At 49.5% G+C, this 25,122-nt stretch overlaps 1 protein-coding gene across 1 annotated transcript; it reads left to right on the top strand.

The window, feature by feature from the left end:
- Positions 1-2,125: 2,125 nt before the first annotated feature.
- Positions 2,126-23,907, top strand: LOC125531727 (uncharacterized). Its single transcript, XM_087524377.1, has 11 exons — positions 2,126-2,210; positions 2,285-2,440; positions 3,375-3,500; positions 3,613-3,758; positions 3,911-3,997; positions 4,184-4,312; positions 5,002-5,154; positions 7,970-8,071; positions 23,369-23,539; positions 23,623-23,702; positions 23,862-23,907. The coding sequence occupies exons 1-11, from the start codon at positions 2,126-2,128 to the stop codon at positions 23,905-23,907; spliced, it is 1,281 nt and encodes a 426-aa protein (XP_087380503.1).
- The last annotated feature ends 1,215 nt before the right edge of the window (positions 23,908-25,122 follow it).

The following is a 25,122-nucleotide window of genomic DNA, read 5'->3' as shown; positions in this document are numbered from 1 at the left end:
CGGGCGCGGTCCTGCTGCCGGGCGCGATACGGGCGCGGTCCTGCTGCCGGGCGCGAGACGAGCGCGGTCCTGCAGCCGGGCGCGAGACGAGCGATGAACCACAACTGGGAAAAGCCCAGTCCTTCGACGCAAGTGGTGCGCGGGCAAGGGGAGAGGAATCGAAGGCCGCCGCACGCCGCCTACGAACGAACCGATGCCGAAACATGTCAGCCGCCGCCGCGGACGACTTGCCAAGCTACCGTGGATCCCTCCACAGCCGGAGCTACAGCCACACCAGGCCACTGCCCATCCCGCGCCGCCTGCCGGACTCCAGGCGATGAATCCGCCGGGCACGCAACCACCGGATCGGCCAGTGCACCGGCCGCCAAGAGCACAGCCGGAAGCAGCCAGCCACCCCAAGCCAGGGCAGGCTCAGGCATGCTCGCGCACGACCCTAGCACCGATGCCCTCCGCCCCCTGCACCCTGCCGCGATGCGACAGCCGCCGCCGCCAAAACCGCCCGCCGCCACGCACCAATGCACTAGCCGCTCGCAGCCCCCCTCGCCCCACGCCTAGCCGGATCCACGCCGCCTCCGCCATGAACACGGCCGCCCGCGCCGTCGGCAAGGCCAGCCGCGCCGCCACCTCCAGGCCCAGCGCAAGCGCCGCGCCCTCATGTGACCACCGCATCCCGCGCTACGGGTGGCCAACGAGGGGGAAGAGAGCCCCGCTGCCGCCTACGAAAGCCCGGCGGCGCTCACAGGCGGCGGCGAGGGGGGGGCGGGGAAAGAGGTGGCCGGCGGCTCGATCTAGGCCCCCCCCCCCCCCCCGCTCGCGGGAGCGGGCAGGACGAATAGTTTTCCCCCATGTACTCTTTTTCAGTAGTGTAGTCATGTGCGTCTCACGTGATTTGGTATCTTGGGATCAGCGTTATATGAGGTTCCCCTCACTTTGTATCCATCAGCCATCTACTCCATTGTGGGGTTGCTTATGTAAAGCGGGGCGGAAGCCTGTTTAAAAAAAAGTTGTCATGGCATTCTAATTCTGTGTTTTCATATTCCTAAGAGGGTGCTTGGATACGTTTTAGTCCCATGACTAAAAGTAGTGGGACTAAAACTTGTTAGCCTCACCCATGCTTGGATCCAAATACTAAAGAGACTACAATCAAGTTATTGAGCATTTATTATCCTTCAAACCCTCCAATCCAAAACTCGCATGTGTTCAAGGAGAGGAATTAAATGAGGAGAGAGAGGGCTAATACATATTTTAGTAGATTTCCTATGAGGGTGCTTGGATACATTTTAGTGCCATGACTAAAAGTAGTGGGACTAAAACTTTCTAGCCTCACCGATACTTGGATCTAAATACTAAAGAGACTAAAATCAAGTTATTGAGCATTTATTATCCTCCAAACCCTCCAATCCAGAACTCGCATGTGTTAAAGGAGAGGAATTAAATGAGGAGAGAGAGGGCTAATACATATTTTAGTAGGTTTCCTTTGACTAAAAAATTTTAGCCTCAAGACTAGTCCTAGCCTCTCTTTAGTCAGGGGTGCTTGAAACTTTAGCCTCTAAAAGAGACTATTTTTAGTCATACTAAAAATAGTCCCTTGGATCCAAGCACCCTCTATGACTAAAATTTTTTAGCCTCAAGAATAGTCCTAGCCTCTCTTTAGTCAGAGGTGCTTGCAACTTTAGCCTCTAAAAAAGACTATTTTTAGTTAGACTAAATATAGTCCCTTGGATCCAAGCATGCTCTAAGTTTTCAAATAGTGTTGTTATGCACACGACATCTTTTCAACGTGAAGTAAGTACTAGTTTGGTTTTTCAAATCCTATAAAACAAGAAGCCCTGTTTGTAAGATGTTTAAGCATTATTACTCTGGCGATATCATTGGAAAACATCCCAAAGCCTAGGATACTGTGCAAACAAGGAATGACAAAGTCAAAAATCTCCGCGTTGGGTAAACCGATAACGAACATTTCATTAATATCGGCTGGCACCTCAACTATTACCCTTCATTAACCCCCCACTCTATCACTTCCTTGACGTCTCTTCCTCTTCTTCAAGTTATTATGTTCCCTTCCCCCATCCCAACTTCAAACTCCACACAACACTCACCCGTCCACCCAAGTTCTGCCTCCACCATGGCCTCTTCCTCTTCCCGCGTCCATGTCCAGAACCACATCGCCCTCCAAGCCGCCCGCGATGGCGACCTGCGCACCCTCAAGGGTAACTGCATCTCTCTCTCTCTCTCTCTCTCTCTCTCTCTCTCTCTCTGCTTACAATAACGCTCTCCTTGATAGAAATGGCGGAGCGGACGGACTTGCGAGGAGCCAAGGACGTGGAAGGGGCTAGCGCGCTGCATCTGGCTGCCGACAAGGGTTGCCTGGAGTGCTGCAAGTTCTTGATAGAGGAAGTAGGGCTTGGTGTCACCTCAGCGACCACCACAGGTGCGTGCTGTGAGAGTTGGTGCTATCGATGGATGCATGGCAGATTGGTAACATGTTTGTCTGTGCATGTCAGTATTATCGGATCTCATTTCATCTCTTTTCTTTTCTTGCAGGTAAGACCAAAGTTTTAAATCGCGGGCGAAACTCGAGCGATCGCGGCGCAATCGCTGGCTGGGAGCCTCCCCGCGATGCTATCGTTGAAAAAACGCGATCTGCGGTAATCACGCGATCGCTGCGCGAAATGGCGCTAAATCCCTTCGCTGTTGCTGCAATTTAGCTGGGACAGGCCGAAAGAGAGGCCCAAAAAGGGCTCGGCCCAAATTTTGCCCCGATAAGCCAGAGGAGCTCTTCCAGAAACCTAGCATCGTCTCCCTCTCTTCCCGTTCCTTTCCTTCCCTCCACCGAAAACATTGTGGCGGCTGCGCGGTTACTCACAGGTGCGCTCGGCAGGCCGGCCGTTGCTTGACCGGAAGCAGTGACGGCAAGGCGACGCCCAAGTCTCCGGGCAGTTTCTGCAATAGTGGGCTGCGACCACGTTCCGCCCCATAGCTTCACACCACGGTCAGGAAGGCTGCGACCGGCGACGAAGGACTTCTGCAAAACGACGTCTATGAGTCCTCCAATCCTCTCTGTCCTTCATTCACTCGTTTGCCATTTGGTTTAGTAGCAGAACAGCTAGTAGACCTAGACTGCAGCCGATTTGTGAACACTTGTTTTCTGAATTTATACATGTTTTCTACTGAAAATCCCTTGTTTTTTAGTGAAAATCCTCTGTTTTCTGAGACAAATATGCACATGTACTACTTGAGACTTCAGAATGACAAGCACATACACTGTTCCCGCGAAAGTGCTTAGCGGCCGCTATTGCGGGCTATAGCGGCTGTAGCGGCTGGCCAAGCCAGCGGCGAAATGACTTTGCCCGCGATTTGAAACTTTGGGTAAGACACCTTTGAACTGCGCTCTATACGCCGGAACGCACAGATTATGAAGTACCTTATCGATCATGGCGCTAACCCGAAAAAGGCGACTGCCCAAGGCTTGACGATGCTGCACATTGCAGCTGGCAGAGGTGATTTTGCCTCATTCTAGTCTTCAGTCTAAGATATTCGAGGAAGATCTTATCTTACCTGCAAAAGATCTACTCCTACTTCTGATCGTAATCTGTTGCGCCACCACACCAGGGCTATGCGTGCCTTTAGAGCTGTTGCTGTCCCAGGGAATTCCCGTAGACATTATGCTCAGCGTTTTTGCTGGCACGCCATTGCACGCGGCTGCTTCGATGGGCCAGCATCAGGCTTTGAAGATTCTGCTGGAGCATAGTGCTGATGTATGTTTCTCAACTCAGTAATCAGAATAACCGAATTTCATGCATATTTCCGAATCTTGCGGCAGAATTCTCTTGGTAGGCAGTTTCTTTTAATTATTATTAATTCTGCCATCTGAGATCTGACTGGTTTTTCCCCTCATTCGGAAAAACAGCCCGACGTAATTATGGATGATAATGTAACACCACTCATGCTGGCATGCTGTGAGAAGTCCCTCAAATGCATGAGGCTACTGATTGAGGTCCAGTAACTCATTCACACCTTAACTTGAGTATTTCTTTGTCCCTGTCCAAACTTCAGTACTAATATAGATAATGCAGGCCGGCAAAGCAGAGTCTTGCTACTTTGGTTGATCTTACAGTCTCATGCATATAGTTTACTGCGTTAACATTTGCTTACTTTCGGTTATGCATTTGGAAAATAATAGGCTGGTGCTGATGCCGACGGTAACTCTTATCGCGGGCCGACTCCTCTAACATATGCAGTGAAAGCTGGCTGGACAGATATTGTCAAGTTCTTGCTTGAGGCTGGGGCAGACCCTAATATTCCCGCCGAGGTTAGTGCGACTCTTATGTTTGTTTGCTTTTCTGTATTGGGTAACTTATGTGTAATCTAGCCTCTTGCATATCCCATGGCTGAGTCTTGAGTGGTTATCTGAACCAAAGGCCGAGATAGAGAGAAGAGCTTTGTATAAATTAAGTTGTCAATTTAAAGTACTACTTCCTCTGTCCAGAATTACTTGAGGCTCAAATGGTATAATACTGTGGAAATTGCTTTTGGATCTTGGGCTCCATGGAGCCTGATTTTGAAAAATTCACATTTCAAAGTTTGAAGCCCAAGATAATGATTAATTTGAATTGTGCATATGTTTTGGTTTGCAGCTGTAGTGATATATAGGTATCTGTGCCATGGTTTGGCATAATGAAGTATCATACCACATGATTAGTAGTACTGAACTACTGATTAGATCTACTGTTGACGGTTTATCTATGCCACTGTAGGGTGATTTGTACTACTTGACCTTGCTGACAAGAACATAAGATGATGTTGTTTTACTATCGATTAGTTTGTTCTATTCATTTGACAATACCTTATACTGCCTTTAATTGGGATGTAACGTAGGAATATCTCTTTCTATTTTCACAATGTTTTCTATTCTTTTTAATTGGGATGTACGTAGTGTTATGATCCCTTCTATTCATGCTGGATTATATTATATCTCCCTGTCCTTTTGTTGTAATATAGGGTGGGGAAATTCCAATCAAGTTAGCAGCAAAGGGCGGTCGACGTGACCTTGTCGAAATTCTGTTTTCCAACACGAATTATGTTCCATCTCTGCCATATTGGACTGTTGATGGGATAATTAGAACGATGGAATCTCCACTTATAAGCTGTCAGGTTATATGCATGCACAAATAACTAACATATATATCTAGCTTCGGGCTTGCATAAGTTTTCTTACTACATTGAAGTATAAATAACTTTGTAAGGTCTTATGTGAATAATTAATAAAGTGGCCGCATGCATCGGCCAGATGCAGAGGCCGGGGGTCATCCTCCTTTTCTAAAAAAACATTGAAGTATAAATAACTTGTAGTTTTTTTCTATTCAGAGCACAACAATTACTTACGTATGTTGTCAGTGATAGTTCATGGTTCTAAAAAACGAACCCATAAGTTTGAGTGCAAACTCGTGAGCTTTGGTTGTGCCCTTGAATAGTATCCCTTCATCACTGTATCCTTGGTCCTTTCTGTTTTCCACGTCCATGTGTGTGTGTGTGTGTGTGTGTGGCACGTCCATGTGTTTGTTCACTCTACAAACCTGCTTTCTTGATAAATTCAACTAATAGTAAAAACCATACTGTCATTGTTAAGCAGTTAAACTCAGCAAGGAAGGTATTACAACAAGGGAATTTTATACATTAATAGAATTATTTAATCAAATTGGACATGACATCTGTTATATACTAGCTAATTGCCTGTTTGTTGCAAAGTGACATACAAATTCTAGTGGTTCAACACTAAACGTATCTGACATATCTTACACCTACCATATTCTAGATTTTGGTCAGATTTACTTTTATTCGAGTATGAGGTGAATGCAATGAAAGTTTTGATTCAGTTGAGATTTTGATAAGATTTGGTTTGATTTGGATATGGGTAAAGAAAGGTAAGATTTTTTTTTAATTTGAGTTTTGGTAAGATTTTATTGATTTGATTGAGTTAATACAAGACATGGTTTTGTTAAGATTTGATTGAGTTAATGCAGACCATGGTTTCAAGTAGGACAAGGAAAGGAAAGGAAAGCACCAGTTTGGTTTAGATTATCTGAATGCAGGGGGGAAGGGGGAGGGGGAAACCACAGTTGAGGACGTACAAACACCAACCAGCCTTTTAGTACTAGAGATTAAAAACACAATAAAGGGTTCAACAAGCACCACATTATCAGAATTATTTAATGTCTCGATCTCTGTAATTAATGGATGTCTCTGTCACCTGTGTCAAATATGACCTAGGAGCTATATTTATAGATGACAACACACGCATGGTATTGGCTGCATATTCATATCAAGTTATTTATGTCCAACAGAACTACACTGGGATATGTTCAGCACATCATCAGCTTGAAAGTATTTCTCGGATTTGTACATATATATCAATGACTATAAAAAAGAAAAGTTAGTATTATTAACGTACTAGGGTAAAAGGTTAGGAAAGCTATTTCTTACAATATTATCCTCAGTTTGCATGCACCTCTTGTTCTTTTTCTAAAATGATTCAGCCTCAGTACTATACTAAAGAATAGTGTATCGTATCTTTATTCATTAATACTTGTCATCCAATAAAACGTAAAACCAGACTTGTTTAACTCTTCCTATTAAAATATATAAACATTCCACATTGCTAAAATGAAATAAAAAATAGTTGGCATGAAAATACTATAATTTTTAATATTCCTCTTGACATATGTACATAAAATGTAAACCTACAGAAATGACATGATTCTAAGAGCAGTGCCTACACAATTTTTTTTACCGAAACAAACTAATGCAAATGGAAAAAACAAATGTCTTCGGTTAAACTGAATGCTGCATCAAGGTCGCTTGAAGTCAATGTCACTAGATTCTTCCTACTCATCTTGGTATTTGTCCATATCTCTGGTGATTAAACTATAGAAGATAAAGCCCGCAAGAGCTAGGCTAACCTGCCTTGATTGAAAAGCCACATGAGCCTCCCATCTCAAGGATTGGGTCCCTAAGATCCCGTTAAAACTCAGGCTGCCAAACAAATGCTCCGTCACTAAACTACAAAAAAATACACAAGTTGTGAGAACCAATTGGTCCTTATGGTGGACCAATGCAGAGTGATGAAGGCAGGAAACCTTATTCTTTATGAAATGGTCCCAATTGCTAGGATTCACACCAAAAACATGGGCTAACACAAAAGGTATCTAACTACATGCTAGAGTTGATCCGCAATTCCGTGCCCCCCGTGCCTTATTAGAAGTTGAAGCTAAGATCAAGATTGATCAACGATGGACTATTCACCTTGTCTTAATTTTATAAGAGAAAAGTTTGAAATGTACACACAGGTATAACTTTATTAGAAATCACAAGTTGCCTGTTTTTATTGATTAACTATTTATGAGCCTGTTAATCTACCATAATCTAGGAATTCTCACATATATCAATTACATCGCAAAAGTATAATAAGATAAAAATGGAGATAAATTTGAAATTCTCACAAAAGGCAAACATTGGGCTCGTAATCTAATCTATTTTTATTATAAGTATGAAATCAGTAGATTTGGGAAGTGTGCCTAAATATATAACAACCTGTAGATCAAAATAGAGAGTATATTCTAAAAGCATAAGGGCTACAATGGTTGTATTAAGTCTCATACTGCATAATCCAAATTTTCATAAAACTATATATTTATTTCTTGGTACCATTCAACAAATTTAAAATAATGCCCTCACATTTGGGAGGTTCAACTTGCTAATTTTATTTAACAGCAAGGATTCAGAACAATTTTTTGTTATGTTTGTTGCACATCACTTCCCCTTCTGGAATTTGTCAATCTGAAGTGGAAATAAATATTAGTGATTCTAAACTAAGGAATTTAGGCCAAAGAGATTTTTATTTACACTTACCAACTGCAATACTGGTGCTGATTGAATTTGATATTTGCTGTGGCTGTGCCACTGTCTTCAGGATCCAGTTCATGTGGAAGGAAAGATAACTGCTTTGAAGTCACGAGGGAGGGCGGCATTTGCAAAGGAGGACTACCATGCCGCACTGTACTTCTTTGGACAGGTGAATTCTGATACATCAGATGCACAGCAGAAATTGTGATGACTTAAGTTATTCTTGCAGCCATACTATATTACTAGTTATCAGAACAATGAATTGTTCACAGATTAGTTGGTTTTTTTTTGGAATATTTGTAGAAGGATGGCTTCCTCACATAAGGTGGAAGGAAAAGTAACTAATGTGCATTCCATATCGTGACTAAATGTTCACACTAAATATTTGATCTTGCCTTTGCTTAAATCAGGACTATTTTTTTAGGGGGTAACACCCCCGGCCCCTGCATCGATTGATGCACAGAGCGCTCAATTAATTATGACAGCGTTTACAAGATTCAATCATACCAAAAGAGAGTACAAAAAGAGCCAAATCTCGGAGCCGCCGCCCCGACATCCATCACTCCATTGTGCCCTGCGCAATCAACCAACACCACCTTCCGGGGCCGTTGCCCCGACGTCCCACCGCTCACCCATGAGCTACAAAGCCGCATGACCCAGCTAGCCGCAACCCACATTGTACAGGATGACTACTTGCAGACCACGGCCGCCGTACCAATTTCGGGCCGCCGCCCTGACATATCGTCCAACCGTCCCTACAGGAATGCATAGACCGAGCCGAAGACCTTGTCACCCTCTCGGCTCAAGATCGCCACCCAAGCCATGTTGAGTAGCTGCCCTTCCTCATGGAGTCGTCCCCGCACTGCATCCCGAGACCGCTGTTTCGGCACAGAATCCCGGAGCCGCTCCCCTGGCATCCACTGACCCTGGTGATGAAGCTATGTACCTAGGGTAGGGGCACGGACCTGTCCAAAAGAGCCCTACCCAAGGACATCCCTAGAAGAAGTCACCTTTCCATCGACTTGAAGGTATCCGACTCGACGGGTTCAAGACACTCGACCAAGAAGCTATCACTCGACCATGAAGCCAACCACTCGACTGCCAGGAGGCTTAAAGTCACTCCGCAGGCAAACGATTGGCTATTAAGTAGTCTTTATGGTCATTATGGCACTTTATCAAGGGCGTTACCAATAACGCCCAACCTTAAATGTACCTTAAACCCTGCATTACTGAGGGCAGGAGAGGACTGGCGAACTCTATATAAGCCACCCCCCTTCTCAGTATGAAGGGTTCGCACCCCTGTTATTCATACACACATAATCCAATCGACCGCCTCCAGGCACCGAGACGTAGGGCTGTTACTTCCTCCGAGAAGGGCCTGAACTCGTAATCCTCGTGTGTTTACAACTTCCCAATAGCTGAGATCTAGCCTCTCCATACACACCTCCCTACATCACTGTCAGAGTTAGAACCACGACAGTTGGCGCCCACCGTGGGGCCGGAATCGTAGCGCCTGATTGGAGAAGTTGCGATTTTTCCGATCCCTTTGATCATGGTTTCGTGCGGAGTTTTGGTGTAGGGCCGCGAGATCCGCCTCGGCGCGCTCACGTTCATCACCGACGACTCCGCCTGGCTTCAGGAGGCACCACTCGACATCGACGCGCTCCCCGTCCGCGGTGCGACGCACTTCCGCGCATGCGTTCGTGGCGTCCTCCTGCGGCAGCCGTCGACCCAGTATCGGTCGGCCCCCGTGTCGTCTCCCCGCTCTGTCTCCCACCGGCGCAAGCGCTCCGGTCGGTCGAGACTTCAGAGGTGGGTGAGGCATGCCGTGGCTCGCCAGTCGGCCACCCCACAAGTCGCGGCAATCGAGCCCGATGAATCCCTCTGCGGCCTGTTCGACTGGCTCCGCGGAGACCGCATCCGAGTGCGACAGCAGCGACCCAGCGGCTGAGGTTCTCGCGGTCGATGGAACGCACAGTCCTCCCGGTTTCCCTCGCGCTGATGGAGCGGGTGGGGGCGACCCGTCGCATCCCCACGATGAGTATCTCCCCGAACCTCCCTCGTCATCACAGCGAGAGGAGCTTCGCCGCCGGAACATGGACGCACTCCACACTCCTATCGTCGGAGAGACCCCCGAGGCCCGGGCCTTGGAGGACGCGCGCTTGGCTAACTTGGCCGAGCGCACTCGACTGGAGAATCTCCAGCGAGCACTCGACGAGCAAGCGCGTCAGCGGGCTCCCGAGTCTAGTCGACGGCAGCTCTTCCCGCCGACGCAGGTATACCGAACCCCAGTTCAGAATTTGGCCGCCGCGGCCCGTATAGCAGAATCGATTCAGCCCTCCAAGTCGGAGGCTGGCAGGGGCTTGTTGCAGATCAAAGCGTTGCTCCGGGCGGCGGGAAACCAGAATTCCGCTGTTTCTCAGTCGCGGAAAAGGATCCACAGTCGATCCGTCGCAACAGATACAGTCCAGTCGGCTCATAGCCCGAGATCGCCCCCGAGGCGTGAGGGACGTGGTGACCGGCATGATCAGTACAGAAGGAATGAGCAGTATGATCACCGATCCGATCGTGATGATCGACGTCGAGTGCCAACCCCTCCCCCGAGGAGTGGGTCATATGCGCCTCGACATCGAGATGACAGGCGCCCTCATAGTGTTGGGCAGAGGATTCCAGTCGACCCCAGGGACCCAGGCTTTGACGCGAGATCTATCCTCGTTCAAGGTTTGGTTGACAGGAACAGAGCTCATCGGGAAGGCCACAACAAAGATGCACCTGCCAGCAGCAGAGTACATGTTTCGGGGCCAGAGTGTTTCAGTCGAGCCATCAGAGCCGCAGTGATTCCTCCCAACTTCAGGTTGGCGACTGGAGTCAGCAAGTTCACCGGTGAGTCTAAGCCTGACTCTTGGCTCGAAGATTACCGAGTGGCTGTACAGATTGGCGGTGGCAATGATGAGGTGGCCATGAAGCATTTGCCTCTCATGTTAGAGGGCTCAGCCAGAGCGTGGCTAAATCAGTTGGCACCCAGCAGCATCTACACTTGGGAGGACCTCTCCCGAGTGTTTGTCACAACCTTTGAGGGAACATGCAAGCGACCCGCAGGCCTTACAGAATTGCGTTCTTGCGTACAGAAACCGAATGAAACTCTGAGGGATTACATCCAGAGGTGGATCACGTTGCATCACACAGTTGAGAATGTGCCTGACCATCAAGCAGTTTGTGCCTTTAAAGAAGGCGTTAAATACAGAGAATTGAATCTGAAGTTCGGTCGAACTGGAGAGATGTCTCTGAACCGGATGATGGAGATTGCCACCAAATACGCTAATGGTGAAGACAAAGATCGACTCCGGAGTGGCAAGCACAAGGCAGTCGCCCAAGAAACCGGAGGAAACTCCAGTCGGAAACAGAAGCGGAAGTCCGAGCCAGCCGCCCCTGGGGAGGCCCTGGCCGTAACCCAGGGAAATTTCAAGGGAAAACCCAAAGGCCCCTGGAAGCCCAAGAAAGTCAAGGATCAAGATGGAAATGATGTTTTGGATCTGCCATGTCACATCCACACCAAGAAGCGGAAGAGGGTAATTTTATTTACCCAAAGCATACCACTCGACAGTGCCGGCTCCTGATCCAGCAGTTTCAGGGCAAACAGTCCAAAGATAAGGAAAAAGAGTCGGACGGAGTTGAGGACAAGGAAGATAGTGACGATGGATACCCCCAAATCAATTCCACCCTGATGATTTTTGCTGATGTCGAAAGCAAAAGTCGACTGAAAGTCATTAACCGTGAGGTGAATATGGTTGCTCCGGCAACACCCAGTTATCTGAAGTGGTCTCAGACTGCCATCACATTCGACCAGTCTGATCACCCTACGCACATTGCCACCCCTGGGAGGCAAGCTTTGGTGGTCGACCCAGTTGTCGAAGGCACTCGACTGACCAAAGTCCTGATGGATGGTGGCAGTGGCCTGAACATATTGTATGCTGAAACATTGAAAGGAATGGGCATTCCGATGTCCAGGCTCAGTACCAGTAACATGAGCTTCCACGGAGTCATTCCTGGGAAGAAAGCCGAATCACTCGGCCAGATCGCTCTTGATGTGGTTTTCGGTGATTCAAAGAATTACCGCAAGGAAAAGTTGACATTCGAGGTTGTGGACTTCCAAAGTGCTTATCATGCCATTTTGGGCAGGCCAGCTTACGCACGCTTCATGGCTCGACCATGTTATGTGTATCTCAAATTGAAGATGCCTGGTCCCAAAGGTGTGATCACTGTTATAGGCAATCGGAAGAAGGCAGAAGAGTGTTTTCAGAAAGGCTCAAAGATTGCTGACGCTCAGATGGCAGTTGTTGAGCTGCAAGAGTACCAGAAGACTGCTGATCCGAGTGAATTGCTACGAGCCAAGAAGCCTGCTTCAGAATCTGCTTTTCAGTCGTCCGGTGAAACAAAGCCAGCCCACATTCACCCGACCGACCCCGATGCTGCCCCGACTCACATCTCAACGACGCTCGACTCCAAATAGGAAGAAGCGCTCATCCAGTTCCTCCGTGAGAACTGGGACATCTTCGCATGGAAGCCTTCTGACATGCCTGGAGTTCCCAGGGGGCTGGCTGAGCACCGTCTACGAGTCGACCCGAAGTTCAAGCCTGTGAAAGAACATCTTCGACGGTCCGCCGTCCAGAAGAGGAAAGCTATTGGCGAGGAGGTGGCTCGGCTCTTAGCAGCGGAGTTCATCCGAGAGATTTACCACTCCGAGTGGCTCGCCAATGTTGTCATGGTCCCCAAGAAGGACAAGTCACTTCGCATGTGCATTGACTTTAAACATATCAATCGGGCCTGCCCGAAATATCATTTCCCTCTCTCCCGCATCGACCAGGTAGTCGACTCGACCGCGGGGTGTGAGCGTTTGTCTTTTCTAGATGCTTATTCAGGGTACCATCAGATCCGTCTGTATGGACCCGACGAGATCAAAACGGCTTTCATCACCCCATTCGGGTGCTTCTGTTACATCACCATGCCCTTCAGCCTCAAGAATGCTGGAGCCACGTTCATGAGGATGATTCAGAAGTGTTTGCTCACTCAGATCAGTCGGAACGTAGAAGCATACATGGATGATATTGTGGTTAAGTCACGGAAAGGTTCCGACCTACTGACTGACCTTGCCGAAACCTTTGCTAACCTCAGGAGATATGATATCAAGCTCAATCCATCAAAGTGCACATTCGGAGTTCCAGGTGGAAAGTTACTCGGTTTCCTCGTTTCCGAACGAGGAATCGACGCCAATCCCGAGAAAGTTGGCACCATACTCCGGATGAAGCGCCCTGTGCGTGTACACGATGTCCAGAAGCTTACAGGTTGCTTGGCCGATCTAAGTCGATTCATTTCTCGTCTCGGTGAAAAGGCGTTGCCTCTTTACCGACTGATAAAGAAGTCTGACAAGTTCGAGTGGACTCCAGAAGCTGATGCAGCGTTCGCAGAGCTCAAAGCTCTGCTCTCCACCCAGCCGGTGCTTGCTGCCCCAATCAGTAAAGAGCCTCTGCTGCTTTACATTGCGGCCATGGGACAAGTTGTCAGTACAGTACTTACGGTCGAGCGGGAAGAAGAAGGAAAGGCTTTCAGAGTTCAGCGCCCAGTATATTACGTGTCTGAAGTTTTGACTCCTTCGAAGCAAAGATATCCCCATTACCAGAAGCTTGTATATGGGATTTACATGACCACGAAGAAGGTTGCACACTACTTCTCTGACCATTCCATTACAGTCGTCAGCGACGCTCCGCTGTCAGAGATTTTGCACAACAGAGATGCAACTGGTCAAGTGGCGAAGTGGGCGATTGAACTCCTTCCCCTAGATATCAAGTTTGAAGCAAAGAAGGCTATCAAGTCTCAAGCAATTGCAGATTTCGTCGCCGAGTGGATTGAACAGCAACTTCCGACTCAAGTTCACTCGGAGCACTGGACCATGTTCTTCGATGGATCTAAGATGATGAATGGTTCCGGTGCTGGGGTAGTATTGGTCTCCCCCCGAGGAGATAAGCTCAGATACGTTCTCCAGATTCACTTCGATTCCTCCAATAATGAAGCAGAATATGAAGCACTCTTGTATGGGTTGCGCATGGCCATTGCACTCGGCGTCCGGCGCCTCATGGTCTATGGCGACTCAGATTTGGTGGTCAACCAGATGATGAAGGAGTGGGACGTCAGAAGCCCAGCTATGACTGGCTACTGCAACGCGGTAAGAAAGTTAGAAAAGAAATTCGAGGGGTTAGAGCTTCATCACATCCCCCGACTGAAAAATCAAGCAGCTGATGATCTGGCAAAGATAGGCTCCAAGAGAGAAGCCATTCCCAACAATGTGTTTTTGGAGCACATCCGCTCGCCGTCGGTCCAGGAGGATCCTTTTACAGAAGAAGCCCCGCAACCGAAAAGTGCCACAGATCCGACTGAAGTCGAAATTCCTGTTGTGGTCGACCTAGTCATGGAGGTCTTGGCTATCACTCCTGACTGGACGATACCATACATCGCGTATATCTTGAGGGAAGAACTTCCAAAGGACGAAGAAGAGGCTCGACAGATCGTCCGTCGATCTAAAGCTTTCACAGTCATAAAAGGACAGTTGTATAGAGAAAGCGCAACTGGAATCGGTCAGAAATGCATAATGCCAGAAGAAGGTCAGATGATCCTTGATGATATCCACTCGGGGACCTGTGGTCACCATGCGTCCTCTCGGACCATTGTGGCAAAAGCATACCGAGCGGGTTTTTTCTGGCCCAGGGCAAACGAAATGGCGAAATAGATAGTCGACAAGTGTGAAGGCTGCCAGTTCTACTCCAACATGTCACACAAGCCAGCATCAGCTCTGAGGACCATTCCACTCGTCTGGCCCTTCGCTGTTTGGGGACTGGACATGGTTGGTCCACTGAGAACAGGCAGGAGCGGATTCACACATGTGCTTGTGGCAGTCGACAACTTTACCAAATGGATTGAAGCCAAGCCTATCAAAAATCTTGATGCTAGCACTGCTATCAGTTTCGTCAGAGAGTTGATATTCAGATACGGGGTCCCGCATAGCATCATCACTGACAATGGGTCAAACTTCGATTCAGACAAGTTCAGAGCTTTTTGCGCCTCTCAAGGCACACGAGTCGACTACGCGTCGGTCGCGCATCCCCAGTCGAATGGACAAGCTGAAAGAGCAAATGGTCTAATTCTCAAAGGACTGAAGCCTCGACTGATGCGTGATCTCAATCACGCAGCAGGCGCTTGGGTCGACGAGCTTCCGTCAGTTTTGTGGGGACTGAGGACCACCCCGAACCGGTCGACTGGAAGAACGCCATTCTTTCTGGTTTATGGAGCCGAAACTGTCCTGCCGAGCGATCTACTTCACAACGCCCCCAAAGTCGAGCTTTATAACGAAGACGAAGTAGAGCAAGCCCGGCAAGACGTAGTCGACCTCCTAGAGGAGGAGAGGGAAATGGCTATGATCAGATCGACCATCTATCAGCAAGACTTGCGTCGATTCCATGCCCGAAATGTGAAGAGCCGAGCCTTCCAAGAAGGAGATTTGGTCCTCCGAGTGGATCAGCAGAAACCACACAAACTTGCTCCTACTTGGGAAGGCCCCTTCATCGTCACCAGAGTCCTCCACAATGGAGCATATCACCTCTACAATGTTGATCGCCAGATCGACGAGCCACGAGCTTGGAATGCGGAACCGCTCCGCCCCTTTTACACTTGAGTTCTCCCTTGGACGAGATGTAATAAGAAAAAATTTCTGCAGTTTATTTTTACCAAAGACAAGAGTGTTCCAATAATTGCTGTCACTTTTGTTTGCATACGAAATCCCCCAGTGGGTGACTTAGCTGCGAATCCGTTCCGTCTAAGTTTGAAAAATCCTACCGAGTGGAGAGCCAGACTCCCACTCGGGGGCTTAGCTGCAGCCCAGTGCTTGCCTAAGTGTTCAAAAATCCTACCGAGTGGAGAGCCAGACTCCCACTCGGGGGCTTAGCTGCAGCCCAGTGCTCGCCTAAGTGTTTAAAAATCCTACCGAGTGGTGAGCCAGACTCCCACTCGGGGGCTTAGCTGCAGTCCAGTACTCGCCTAAGTTCTCCCACTTAGAGACTTAGCTGCAGTCAGGCACTCGCCTAAGTTTGAAAAAATCCTACCGAGTGGAGAGCAAACCTCCCACTCGGGGGCTTAGCTGCAGTCCAGTACTCGACTAAGTTCTCCCACTTAGAGACTTAGCTGCAGTCAGGCACTCGCCTAAGTTTGAAAAAATCCTACCGAGTGGAGAGCAATCCTCCCACTCGGGGGGCTTAGCTGCAGTCCAGTACTCGCCTAAGTTCTCCCACCTAGAGACTTAGCTGCAGTCAGGCACTCGCCTAAGTTTGAAAAAATCCTACCGAGTGGTGAGCAATCCTCCCACTCGGGGGTCTTAGCTGCAGTCCAGTACTCGCCTAAGTTCTCCCACCTAGAGACTTAGCTGCAGTCAGGCACTCGCCTAAGTTTGAAAAAATCCTACCGAGTGGAGAGCAATCCTCCCACTCGGGAGCTTAGCTGCAGCCCAGTGCTCGCCTAAGTGTTTAAAAATCCTACCGACTGGCGAGCAAACCTCCCACTCGGGGGCTTAGCTGCAGTCCAGTACTCTCCTAAGTTCTCCCACCTAGAGACTTAGCTGCAGTCAGGCACTCGCCTAAGTTTGAAAAAATCCTACCGAGTGGAGAGCAAACCTCCCACTCGGGGGCTTAGCTGCAGTACAGTACTCGACTAAGTTCTCCCACTCGGGGGCTTAGCTGCAGCCCAGTGCTCGCCTAACTTTGAAAAAATCCTACCGAGTGGAGAGCAATCCTCCCACTCGGGGGCTTAGCTGCAGTCCAGTACTCGCCTAAGTTCTCCCACTTAGAGACTTAGCTGCAGTCAGGCACTCGCCTAAGTTTGAAAAAATCCTACCGAGTGGAGAGCAATCCTCCCACTCGGGGGCTTAGCTGCAGTCCAGTACTCGCCTAAGTTCTCCCACCTAGAGACTTAGCTGCAGTCAGGCACTCGCCTAAGTTTGAAAAAATCCTACTGAGTGGAGAGAAATCCTCCCACTCGGGAGCTTAGCTGCAGCCCAGTGCTCGCCTAAGTGTTTAAAAATCCTATCGAGTGGCGAGCAAACCTCCCACTCGGGGGCTTAGCTGCAGCCCAGTGCTTGCCTAAGTGTTCAAAAATTCTACCAAGTGAGAGCAAACCTCTCACTCAGGGGGCTTAGCTGCAGCCCAGTGCTCCCCTAAGTGTTTAAAAATCCTACCGAGTGGCGAGCCAGACTCCCACTCGGGGGCTTAGCTGCAGCCCAGTGCTCGCCTAAGTGTTTAAAAATCCTACCGAGTGGAGAGCAAACCTCCCACTCGGGGGCTTAGCTGCAGCCCAGCGCTCGCCTAAGTACAGGACACAACCCAATCCGCAAGGAGTTACGCCACAAATACAAAGTTATTCCGAGTGAAGATCGAGTTCCACTCGACGGATCAAACCATGAAGATATTCAACGAGAAATCAAGTTCAGATAAAGCCTAAAGGTCCCAGACCTCAGATCAAAGTACTCGAGCCCTCGGCTCGGCAGAGTTTAACGGTTACAAATCCACTCAGCATTCCGAGGCAAATTTAAAAAGTGAAGCATAAAAGTTTTTCATTCCTCAGGAGGAGGACTGGAAGGGGCGACGAACTCGTCCAAGTCGATCCCGTCTGCAACACGAGTGGCAGCGGCGATGAAAGTCTCCATGAAGTCTTGAAAGTTGTGCTTCCTGGTATTGGCAACTTGGATGGCGGCCAGCTTTTCCTCTCACGCCTCCTTGCAATGGACGCGGACCAGAGACAGAGCGACATCAGCACCACATCTAGCGGAAGATTTCTTCCATTCCGCCTCTCGACCCGGGACTTCATTCAGTCGAGCCATCAGAGACTCGAGGTCGTTCTGAAGCGTCGTCCCAGGCCAGAGCGATGTGTCGATCCGCGACATCGCAACTTTCAGCCGAGCCAGATAGTCAACCACGCTGGCAATATGAGACTCCAGACGGAGCACGTTCACTGCAGCCTCGTCCTTCACAAGGGAGTTAGCAGGGTCCAAGCCTGGCTCCACTCGACTGGTCTCCTCTTCAAAGTTCTGACAGAATTCTGCAAACACGATTCAAGAGTAAGACAGTGGCCCTACACAGGCTTGATAACTGCAAGACAGTCAGGTCGGAGTAATTACCTTCGAGCATGACAAACAGCTTCTTGGCGAGTCCATCGAGATAAGCCTCCAGATCGTTCCTCTTCCCCACCAGCTCACTCGCCTTGTCGTGAAGAGCCACGTTGTCATTCTTCAGTCGGCTGACCTCTCGATTGGCTACCTCGAGAGCAGCTTTCAGCCTGGAGTTCTCCTGCTCAAGAGCTCCGACCAAAGCCAGTTTCTCTTCAGCAAGCCTCGCTTTGTTCGAGACCTCCTTCTGTGCCTCTGCAAGATCTTGATCCTTCTTCTTCAGAGCTTCCTCCAGTTTATCTGCGGTGCGTCGAGTGAAATCAACATCAAGAATAGACAAGAAAGAAAAGCCACTCGTCAAGAATGGAGAACCTCACCAGCCATACCTTTTGCTTCTTCCTGCGCCTTCTTCAAATTCTCCTGAGCAAGCTTCAAGTTAAGGTTGAGCTGGATCTGCTAATTCTCTAGCTCAGTATAGCGAGCTACAAGTTCACAAGATTTCTGTAAAAAGAAAAATCAGTCGACAGACGTCCAAGACAAGTTGCTTCCGAGCAACTAAGAGACAATGATGACGTTTCTAAGACTACAGCCGAATCAAGAACATTCGACAGTAGTATCGGGGACTACACCCAGTGGGTGCACTCAGCGTGCCCCCACTGTAAAAAAAAAGTCGACTACAGTCCCATTCGACATGGCCTGACCAGACCGAGTGAAGAAATACAGCTATAGCAACACAATATAAAGACTACAGTCGACTGCCAGCAGTCCACCGTAGTCTCGGGGACTACACCCAGTGGGTGCACTCAGCGTGCCCCCACTGTAAAACACACCCAATGGGTGTACAGATACAAAGATCTTCGGAAAAGAGGTTCTTCAAACAGCATATCGTGAACAGACCAAGTGTTGAGTCGACTGACCTAGACGTTACTCTGAAGAGCCGAACTTGCGTCGTAAGCTGCTTGGCTGGCCTCCCGAGCCACCTTCACTTGCTCCATCATGATCCCCGCCTGGCGTATAGCCTCTTTTGCAGCAGCCGCTTGGTCCTCAGGGACGGGGTATGCGGCAAAAAGTGAAGACGGATCCGCAGTCGACGTCGAGGGCCGCACACTCATCAGAGGAATGGCGAAAGTCACAGAAGCCCGAGTGGTGTCACCACCATCCCGAGCTACGGCCTCAGACGCCGGAGCGGATTGGGGGGTCCTGTCAGCCGACGCCCTCTTATTCCTCCTCACTCTCAGCGGTTCGTTGTCGTCGTCATCCGGGAGGTCGATAACATGAGGAGGAGCTACAAGGAAAACGTTCAATCGACCAAAGTTGCAATAAATGTTCAGTCGACTCAAAGAGGAACGTCAGTAATCATACCAGGGTTGGAGGTAACAGCATCCTCCATCTCTTGGTCGTCGTCCTTGGCGGAGATCTCAGAAGTAGCAGCGCTGCAAATCTCGAAAGTCAGTCAGTTGGCTCAATGAATCGACCAAGGGTCTATCCATGGTCGACAAAGGAAAGCAAGTTTTGTTATTACCTGGAACTGGTAGGGACAGCCTTCTTCATCTTGGGCAGAGCCTTGGGCGGCTTGGACGGCGTCGCGCGTGGGTGCTTGGGAGCCTTCCCAGTCGGCGTAGGAGAAGAGGCCCGAGGGCGTTTCGACGACTGCCCAACGGGAGCAGTCGCCTTGCCACGTTCCCGCGCTGGATCGTGTGTGAGCTTGGATCGCCCCTCCGGGCGGGGGGGTTCAACCTTCTCCTCCTCCTCTTCGCTGGAGTCGACGTTGTCGTCTCCCTCTCCTTCACCGTCGGGCTCCCACTCGCCTTGGTCATCTCCACTCTCACCTCCGCTCGCCTCCCCTTCCTCAGTTGGCTCCTGTGCCCCGTTGGGCGTCGAGTACATCTCGGTAGTCGCCTGGAAAACAATAGACAAGACGAAGGTCAATCGACCTACTCAAAGAAGACCAATGAAGAAAACAAGATCTCAGTCGGGAGCATAAAGTCAGACCTGATCCACTTCATATGAGTTGTCGAATGGAACAACCCTCCTGGCTCCTCGGGGGTTGTCTTTGTTCCCCGTGATGCTCGACAGCCACCCCTCCAGCATCTCGTCAATGACCTCCTCCGGGTGGACCCGAGTGGTGTCGTCCAGACCCGAGTACAGCCACATTAGGTGGTCATGAGCCTGGAGCGGTTGGATGCGCCTCCGGAGGAAGACCTCCAGCAAGTCCATACCAGTCACGCCCTCACGGACAAGCTCAACCACTCGACCAGCCAGCACTTTGACTTGGGCCTTTTCCTCCAGCGTCACTTTTAGAGAAGCAGGTTTTTCAGCTCGGTCGAGAGAGAAAGGGGGAAGACCAGTCGACTGTCCTGGGGTCGCCTGGTCTTGACAGTAGAACCAGGTCGCCTGCCAACCGCGGACCGACTTCGGGAAAGTGATAGATGGAAAACAACTCTTTCCCCTCGTCTGGATCGCCAGGCCCCCGCACAGCTGGATCACCTGCGTCCTTTCGTCACTCGACTTGGCCTTCTTGACCGATTGGGAACGGCAGGTAAAGATGTGCTTGAAGAGTCCCCAATGGGGGCGGCAACCCAAGAAACCCTCACACATGGAGATGAAAGCAGCAAGGTATACGATGGAGTTGGGAGTGAAGTGGTGGAGCTGCGCTCCGAAGAAGTTCAGGAAGCTCCGGAAAAAATGGTGGGGCGGCAGAGAAAACCCGCGGTCGACATGGGTGGCTAGGAGCACGCACTCACCGTCGCGGGGTTGAGGTTCGATCTCTCTCCCCGGGAGACGCGCAGCTTCGTGGGGAATGACTCCCCCCTCGACCATGTCGTCGAGATCTTCTTGCCGGATCACCGACGGCATCCAATCGCCCTGGGTCCAGCCTCAGGGTAGAGCAGACCTTGAGGAGGATCCGCCCCGAGCAGACCTCTTCCCCTTTCCCTGCGCCGCCGCCTTCTTCGTGCGCTCCAGAGCGGATGTCTTGTCCTTCGCCATCGTCGCCGGCAAATCTTGCACGGGCCTGCGGCGCTAAGGTGAGAGCGGAGGTGGCGGAGGAACTTGCGAAGGGAGAGAGGAAGAAGAAAGCACACTGTTTGGAAACCCCGAGCCGGCGACTTATAAGAGGCCGCTCCCGAGTGGCTGACTGGTAGGCCCAGGCTATCCAGTCAAATCCCGCAGCAGACGCGCGCGCAGTACGTGGCGAAAAGGTGGCGCGGCAATCGAGGAGCTTCCGCTTTATCGCTTTCGATTACTGCGGCCGCTCCCGTCCCGCGCGCTTCCCGAAATCCGAATCCCGCGACATCCGCGGGCTGCAGAACAACTTGTCAAAACAGAAGACCCCGCTCGCGCCGACACTCGGTATGTCACAAGTAAAGAAATTCACTCGAGGAAAGGCCTGGAATGGATCAAGGCGACTGAAAGAGGTTGATGACGCCATCCGTGACGATTGACCCAAAACAAGGCACTTATGTAGCCCGAAGAACCAGTCGGAAAGATACCCAACTCTTTCCCCACTCTAACCTCGATCCATTCGGGGGCTAATGATGAAGCTATGTACCTAGGGTAGGGGCACGGACCTATCCAAAAGAGCCCTACCCAAGGACATCCCTAGAAGAAGTCACCTTTCCATCGACTTGAAGGTATCCCACTCGACGGGTTCAAGACACTCGACCAAGAAGCTATCACTCGACCATGAAGCCAACCACTCGACTGCCAGGAGGCTTAAAGTCACTCCGCAGGCAAACGATCGGCTATTAAGTAGTCTTTATGGTCATTATGGCACTTTATCAGGGGCGTTACCAGTAACGCCCAACTTTAAATGTACCTTAAACCCTGCATTACTGAGGGCAAGAGAGGACCGGCAAACTCTATATAAGCCACCCCCTCCTCAGTATGAAGGGTTCGCACCCCTGTTATTCATACACACATAATCCAATCAACCGCCTCCGGGCACCGAGACGTAGGGCTGTTACTTCCTCCGAGAAGGGCCTGAACTCGTAATCCTCGTGTGTTTACAACTTCCTAATAGCTGAGATCTAGCCTCTCCGTACACACACGCCTACATCACTGTCAGAGTTAGAATCACAACACCTGGCAGTAGAAAGATCCCACGAAACGGCCACAACTAACTCTTAAAAAATGACGCCTCCAAGGAGGTCATGACATAGACGTCGCCGCCGCCCGCTTAGGAGAACCGGAGCCAAGATTTTCATCTGGAGAGCCAAATCCCTCATGACGAAGGAGTTCCACAACGACACCTCCAAGAAGGTAGATGACGCACGTAGGCGCCGCCGTCGCTGGCCTGACCACGGTTAGAGCAATGCTTTCGTCGGAGCTCCTCATCACTCAGACAAGATATGCAGAAATAGAGCACCCGAGGGCGTCCGGACCGCCGGAGAACACCTCCACCACCTGCCGCCAGCCACCACCGCATGAATCAACTCATATCACCTCATGCCATAATGAGCTCCACGCCACTGCAACAGTCGTTGCCACTGCTGCCACCATCCCTGCAGAGCCGCCGCCCCGGCGTTCACGCACCTCCCGTCGCACCTCCGAGCATAGAAGCACTGTCATCCGTCGAGAGCCGCATCCGGGAGCACCATCCACCGGTGCTAGATCTGCGCAATGGACCCCAGATCCGTCGCGCCTAGCACTGCAGCCACCGACATATGAGCCCCGCCGCGCCCAACACCGCAGCCATCACCACGCCTGCACGAACACGCTTGCTTCACCGCCGCCACCTCACCCGTGAAGCTCTGGGCCGCCGCCCAGATTGCGGGTCGCGCGAGCACTGGCCGCCACGCCAGCCTCCAGAGGAGCCAACGTAGACCGCGCGCACAAGGAAAGGCAGTAGGCCATATCCGCCTGGGCACGCGAGTCAAACGACCCCACCACCGCCGCTGCCTGCTGGACTTTAACCGGCGTCGCTCCCAGGCCGCAGCGAGGGGAGGAGGGCAGGAGGGGAGCGGTTGTGCCGGCGAGCAAAGGCTCCGCCCGTGCCGCTCCTGGGAGAGCGACGCAGGGGCAAGTTCTCGTGTATTGCTTAAAGTGGGGTCAGTTAGATTGATTTGAGTTTCCAGAATATATATTCATAAGAATAGTTGATGTTCGATGGTAAAGTAGTTACTCACTATTCCTAGATATTTGACTTGACCTTTGCTTAAATCAGGACTATTTTTGAACTGTCATTTTCCTACTTCAGAAGATATATGTTAAACTAATGGAAGGATGCTGTGAGACTGAGTTCATGCTTGCTGGTTGTTAATGTAGGTGATTGAGATAACCCCATCTGATGCCACCATGTTCTCCAACCAGAGCGCTTGCTGGCTGCGGATGAGGGAATGGGAGAGAGCCTTGTCAGATGCGCAACACTGCAGAAAGCTTCAGCCTGATTGGTGCAAGGGATGGTTCCGTGAGGGTACAGCTCTAACATTCATGGAGGTATTGGAAATCTAGCCTCGCAAACAGTCTGATTCAGTTTCTCCACCTGCATCACCCTCCCATTATATTTTTTATGTGTATAGGATTACCAAGGAGCAGCTGATGCATTCCGAGAAGCACTGAAACGTGAACCTGGGAGCGACGAAATCAAGAGGGCTATAGGGTAATGACAATGCATTTTCTAGTTTACCTACTTGTTACCCTATTGAATTAGTATATTGTCCAAGGAGGAAGATAAAAATGTAAATCGAAGCTCTTTCTACTGAGCTTAGAAATCTGCGAAATTATTCTCACTCAGGCATTTCACCCTTGTGGATTGCAGAGAGGCCATGGAGTCTGCTGCTCGCTCTGGAGATAAGAACCCTTGAGCTGGAATATAAGCATGTAGTAGTAAAAGGGAATGCTGTCGGCCTATCCTACCTATGATATGATCATATGACTCTGCTGTGCTACTGTGCTTGTTTTGTGGTTTGCTACTAGACCGCTTGTTTGTGCTTTGGAAGTTGCTGCACTTAGTTTCAGCAATCTGGAATTTAATTTGGGCGACAGAACTGTTCAAATGTGTGACAGCTTAGGCCTAATATGCTAGGCTATAGGTATCAAAGTATCACTTTAATTCTACTTCTGAAGAAGATTACACCGAGAGAAGGATATGTTCAAGTTTACACCGAGAGAAGGATATGTTCCTGCGTTTCATTCAATTGTACAAGAAGTGAGGAAAAGTCCATTGTTATAGGCTATGTGCCCGTGTTCATTCACACCTAAGCCACTGCCGTGGTCGCAGGATCAATTCGGCCAAGCCTATTGTTCTCATGTGCTCGAACCCTATCAAGTATATATGTTCATCCTTCTGGTCCGTAGTATGTTCATGCGTCAACCACCAGAAATCATCCTACGAGTCGGTACCATGATGGAGTTTGGTTGTGTTGTTCATGGATTTCAACGTTTTTGTCCAGCCTTCCCATTTGGTAGAAGTACTAGAAGATGTCAAGACACAACCACATTTTCAGTTAAGACTTGCACATATCAATGTGCGGAAATAACTAGAAAGGTAATGGACTTGGGGTTTGAGGTGAGCTACATCGACACCGTACCACTCAAGTATGTCACAAAAATCTCGGAAGATAGGAGGCCAAAGCCACACTTGATGAAATTAGGGAATACAACGAGCACTCCCTCCACCAGGTAAGAAATCCTTCCCCATCATGGTCATCTCCACACCGTTTGCATTATTACCACTCTTCATATGATCATCTCCAAGCCTAATGTGGTCTGGTTCTTTTTAATTTGTTTTCCCTTTGTAGGCATTTCAGAATAATATTGTTGATACGAAACTTAAATATAGTTAATAGATATAATACTGCAACTACAAAACTTGGGTTATGTTTGAGAGTATTATTAGATTTAATTATAGTTTTTATGAAAGTTGTGGTGGAAAGTCTAGACCGTTTGTATTTCTAGTTGTTTTAAACTTTTAGTACACAATATAAATTCCATCGCTAGTATGATTGTTATCATAATTTTCTTTCCTGTACGTTAAGAGAAAGAAAATAAAATGAATCGTAAAATTCTTTATGTGTATT

The sequence above is a fragment of the Triticum urartu genome, chromosome 5A (genome assembly GCF_056163025.1).
Source record: "Triticum urartu cultivar PI428250 chromosome 5A, HENAU_Tu73, whole genome shotgun sequence".
Classification (NCBI taxonomy): Eukaryota; Viridiplantae; Streptophyta; class Magnoliopsida; order Poales; family Poaceae; genus Triticum; species Triticum urartu.
Note: the sequence above shows the minus strand (reverse complement) of the source record. Positions and strands in the feature narration are given on the sequence as shown.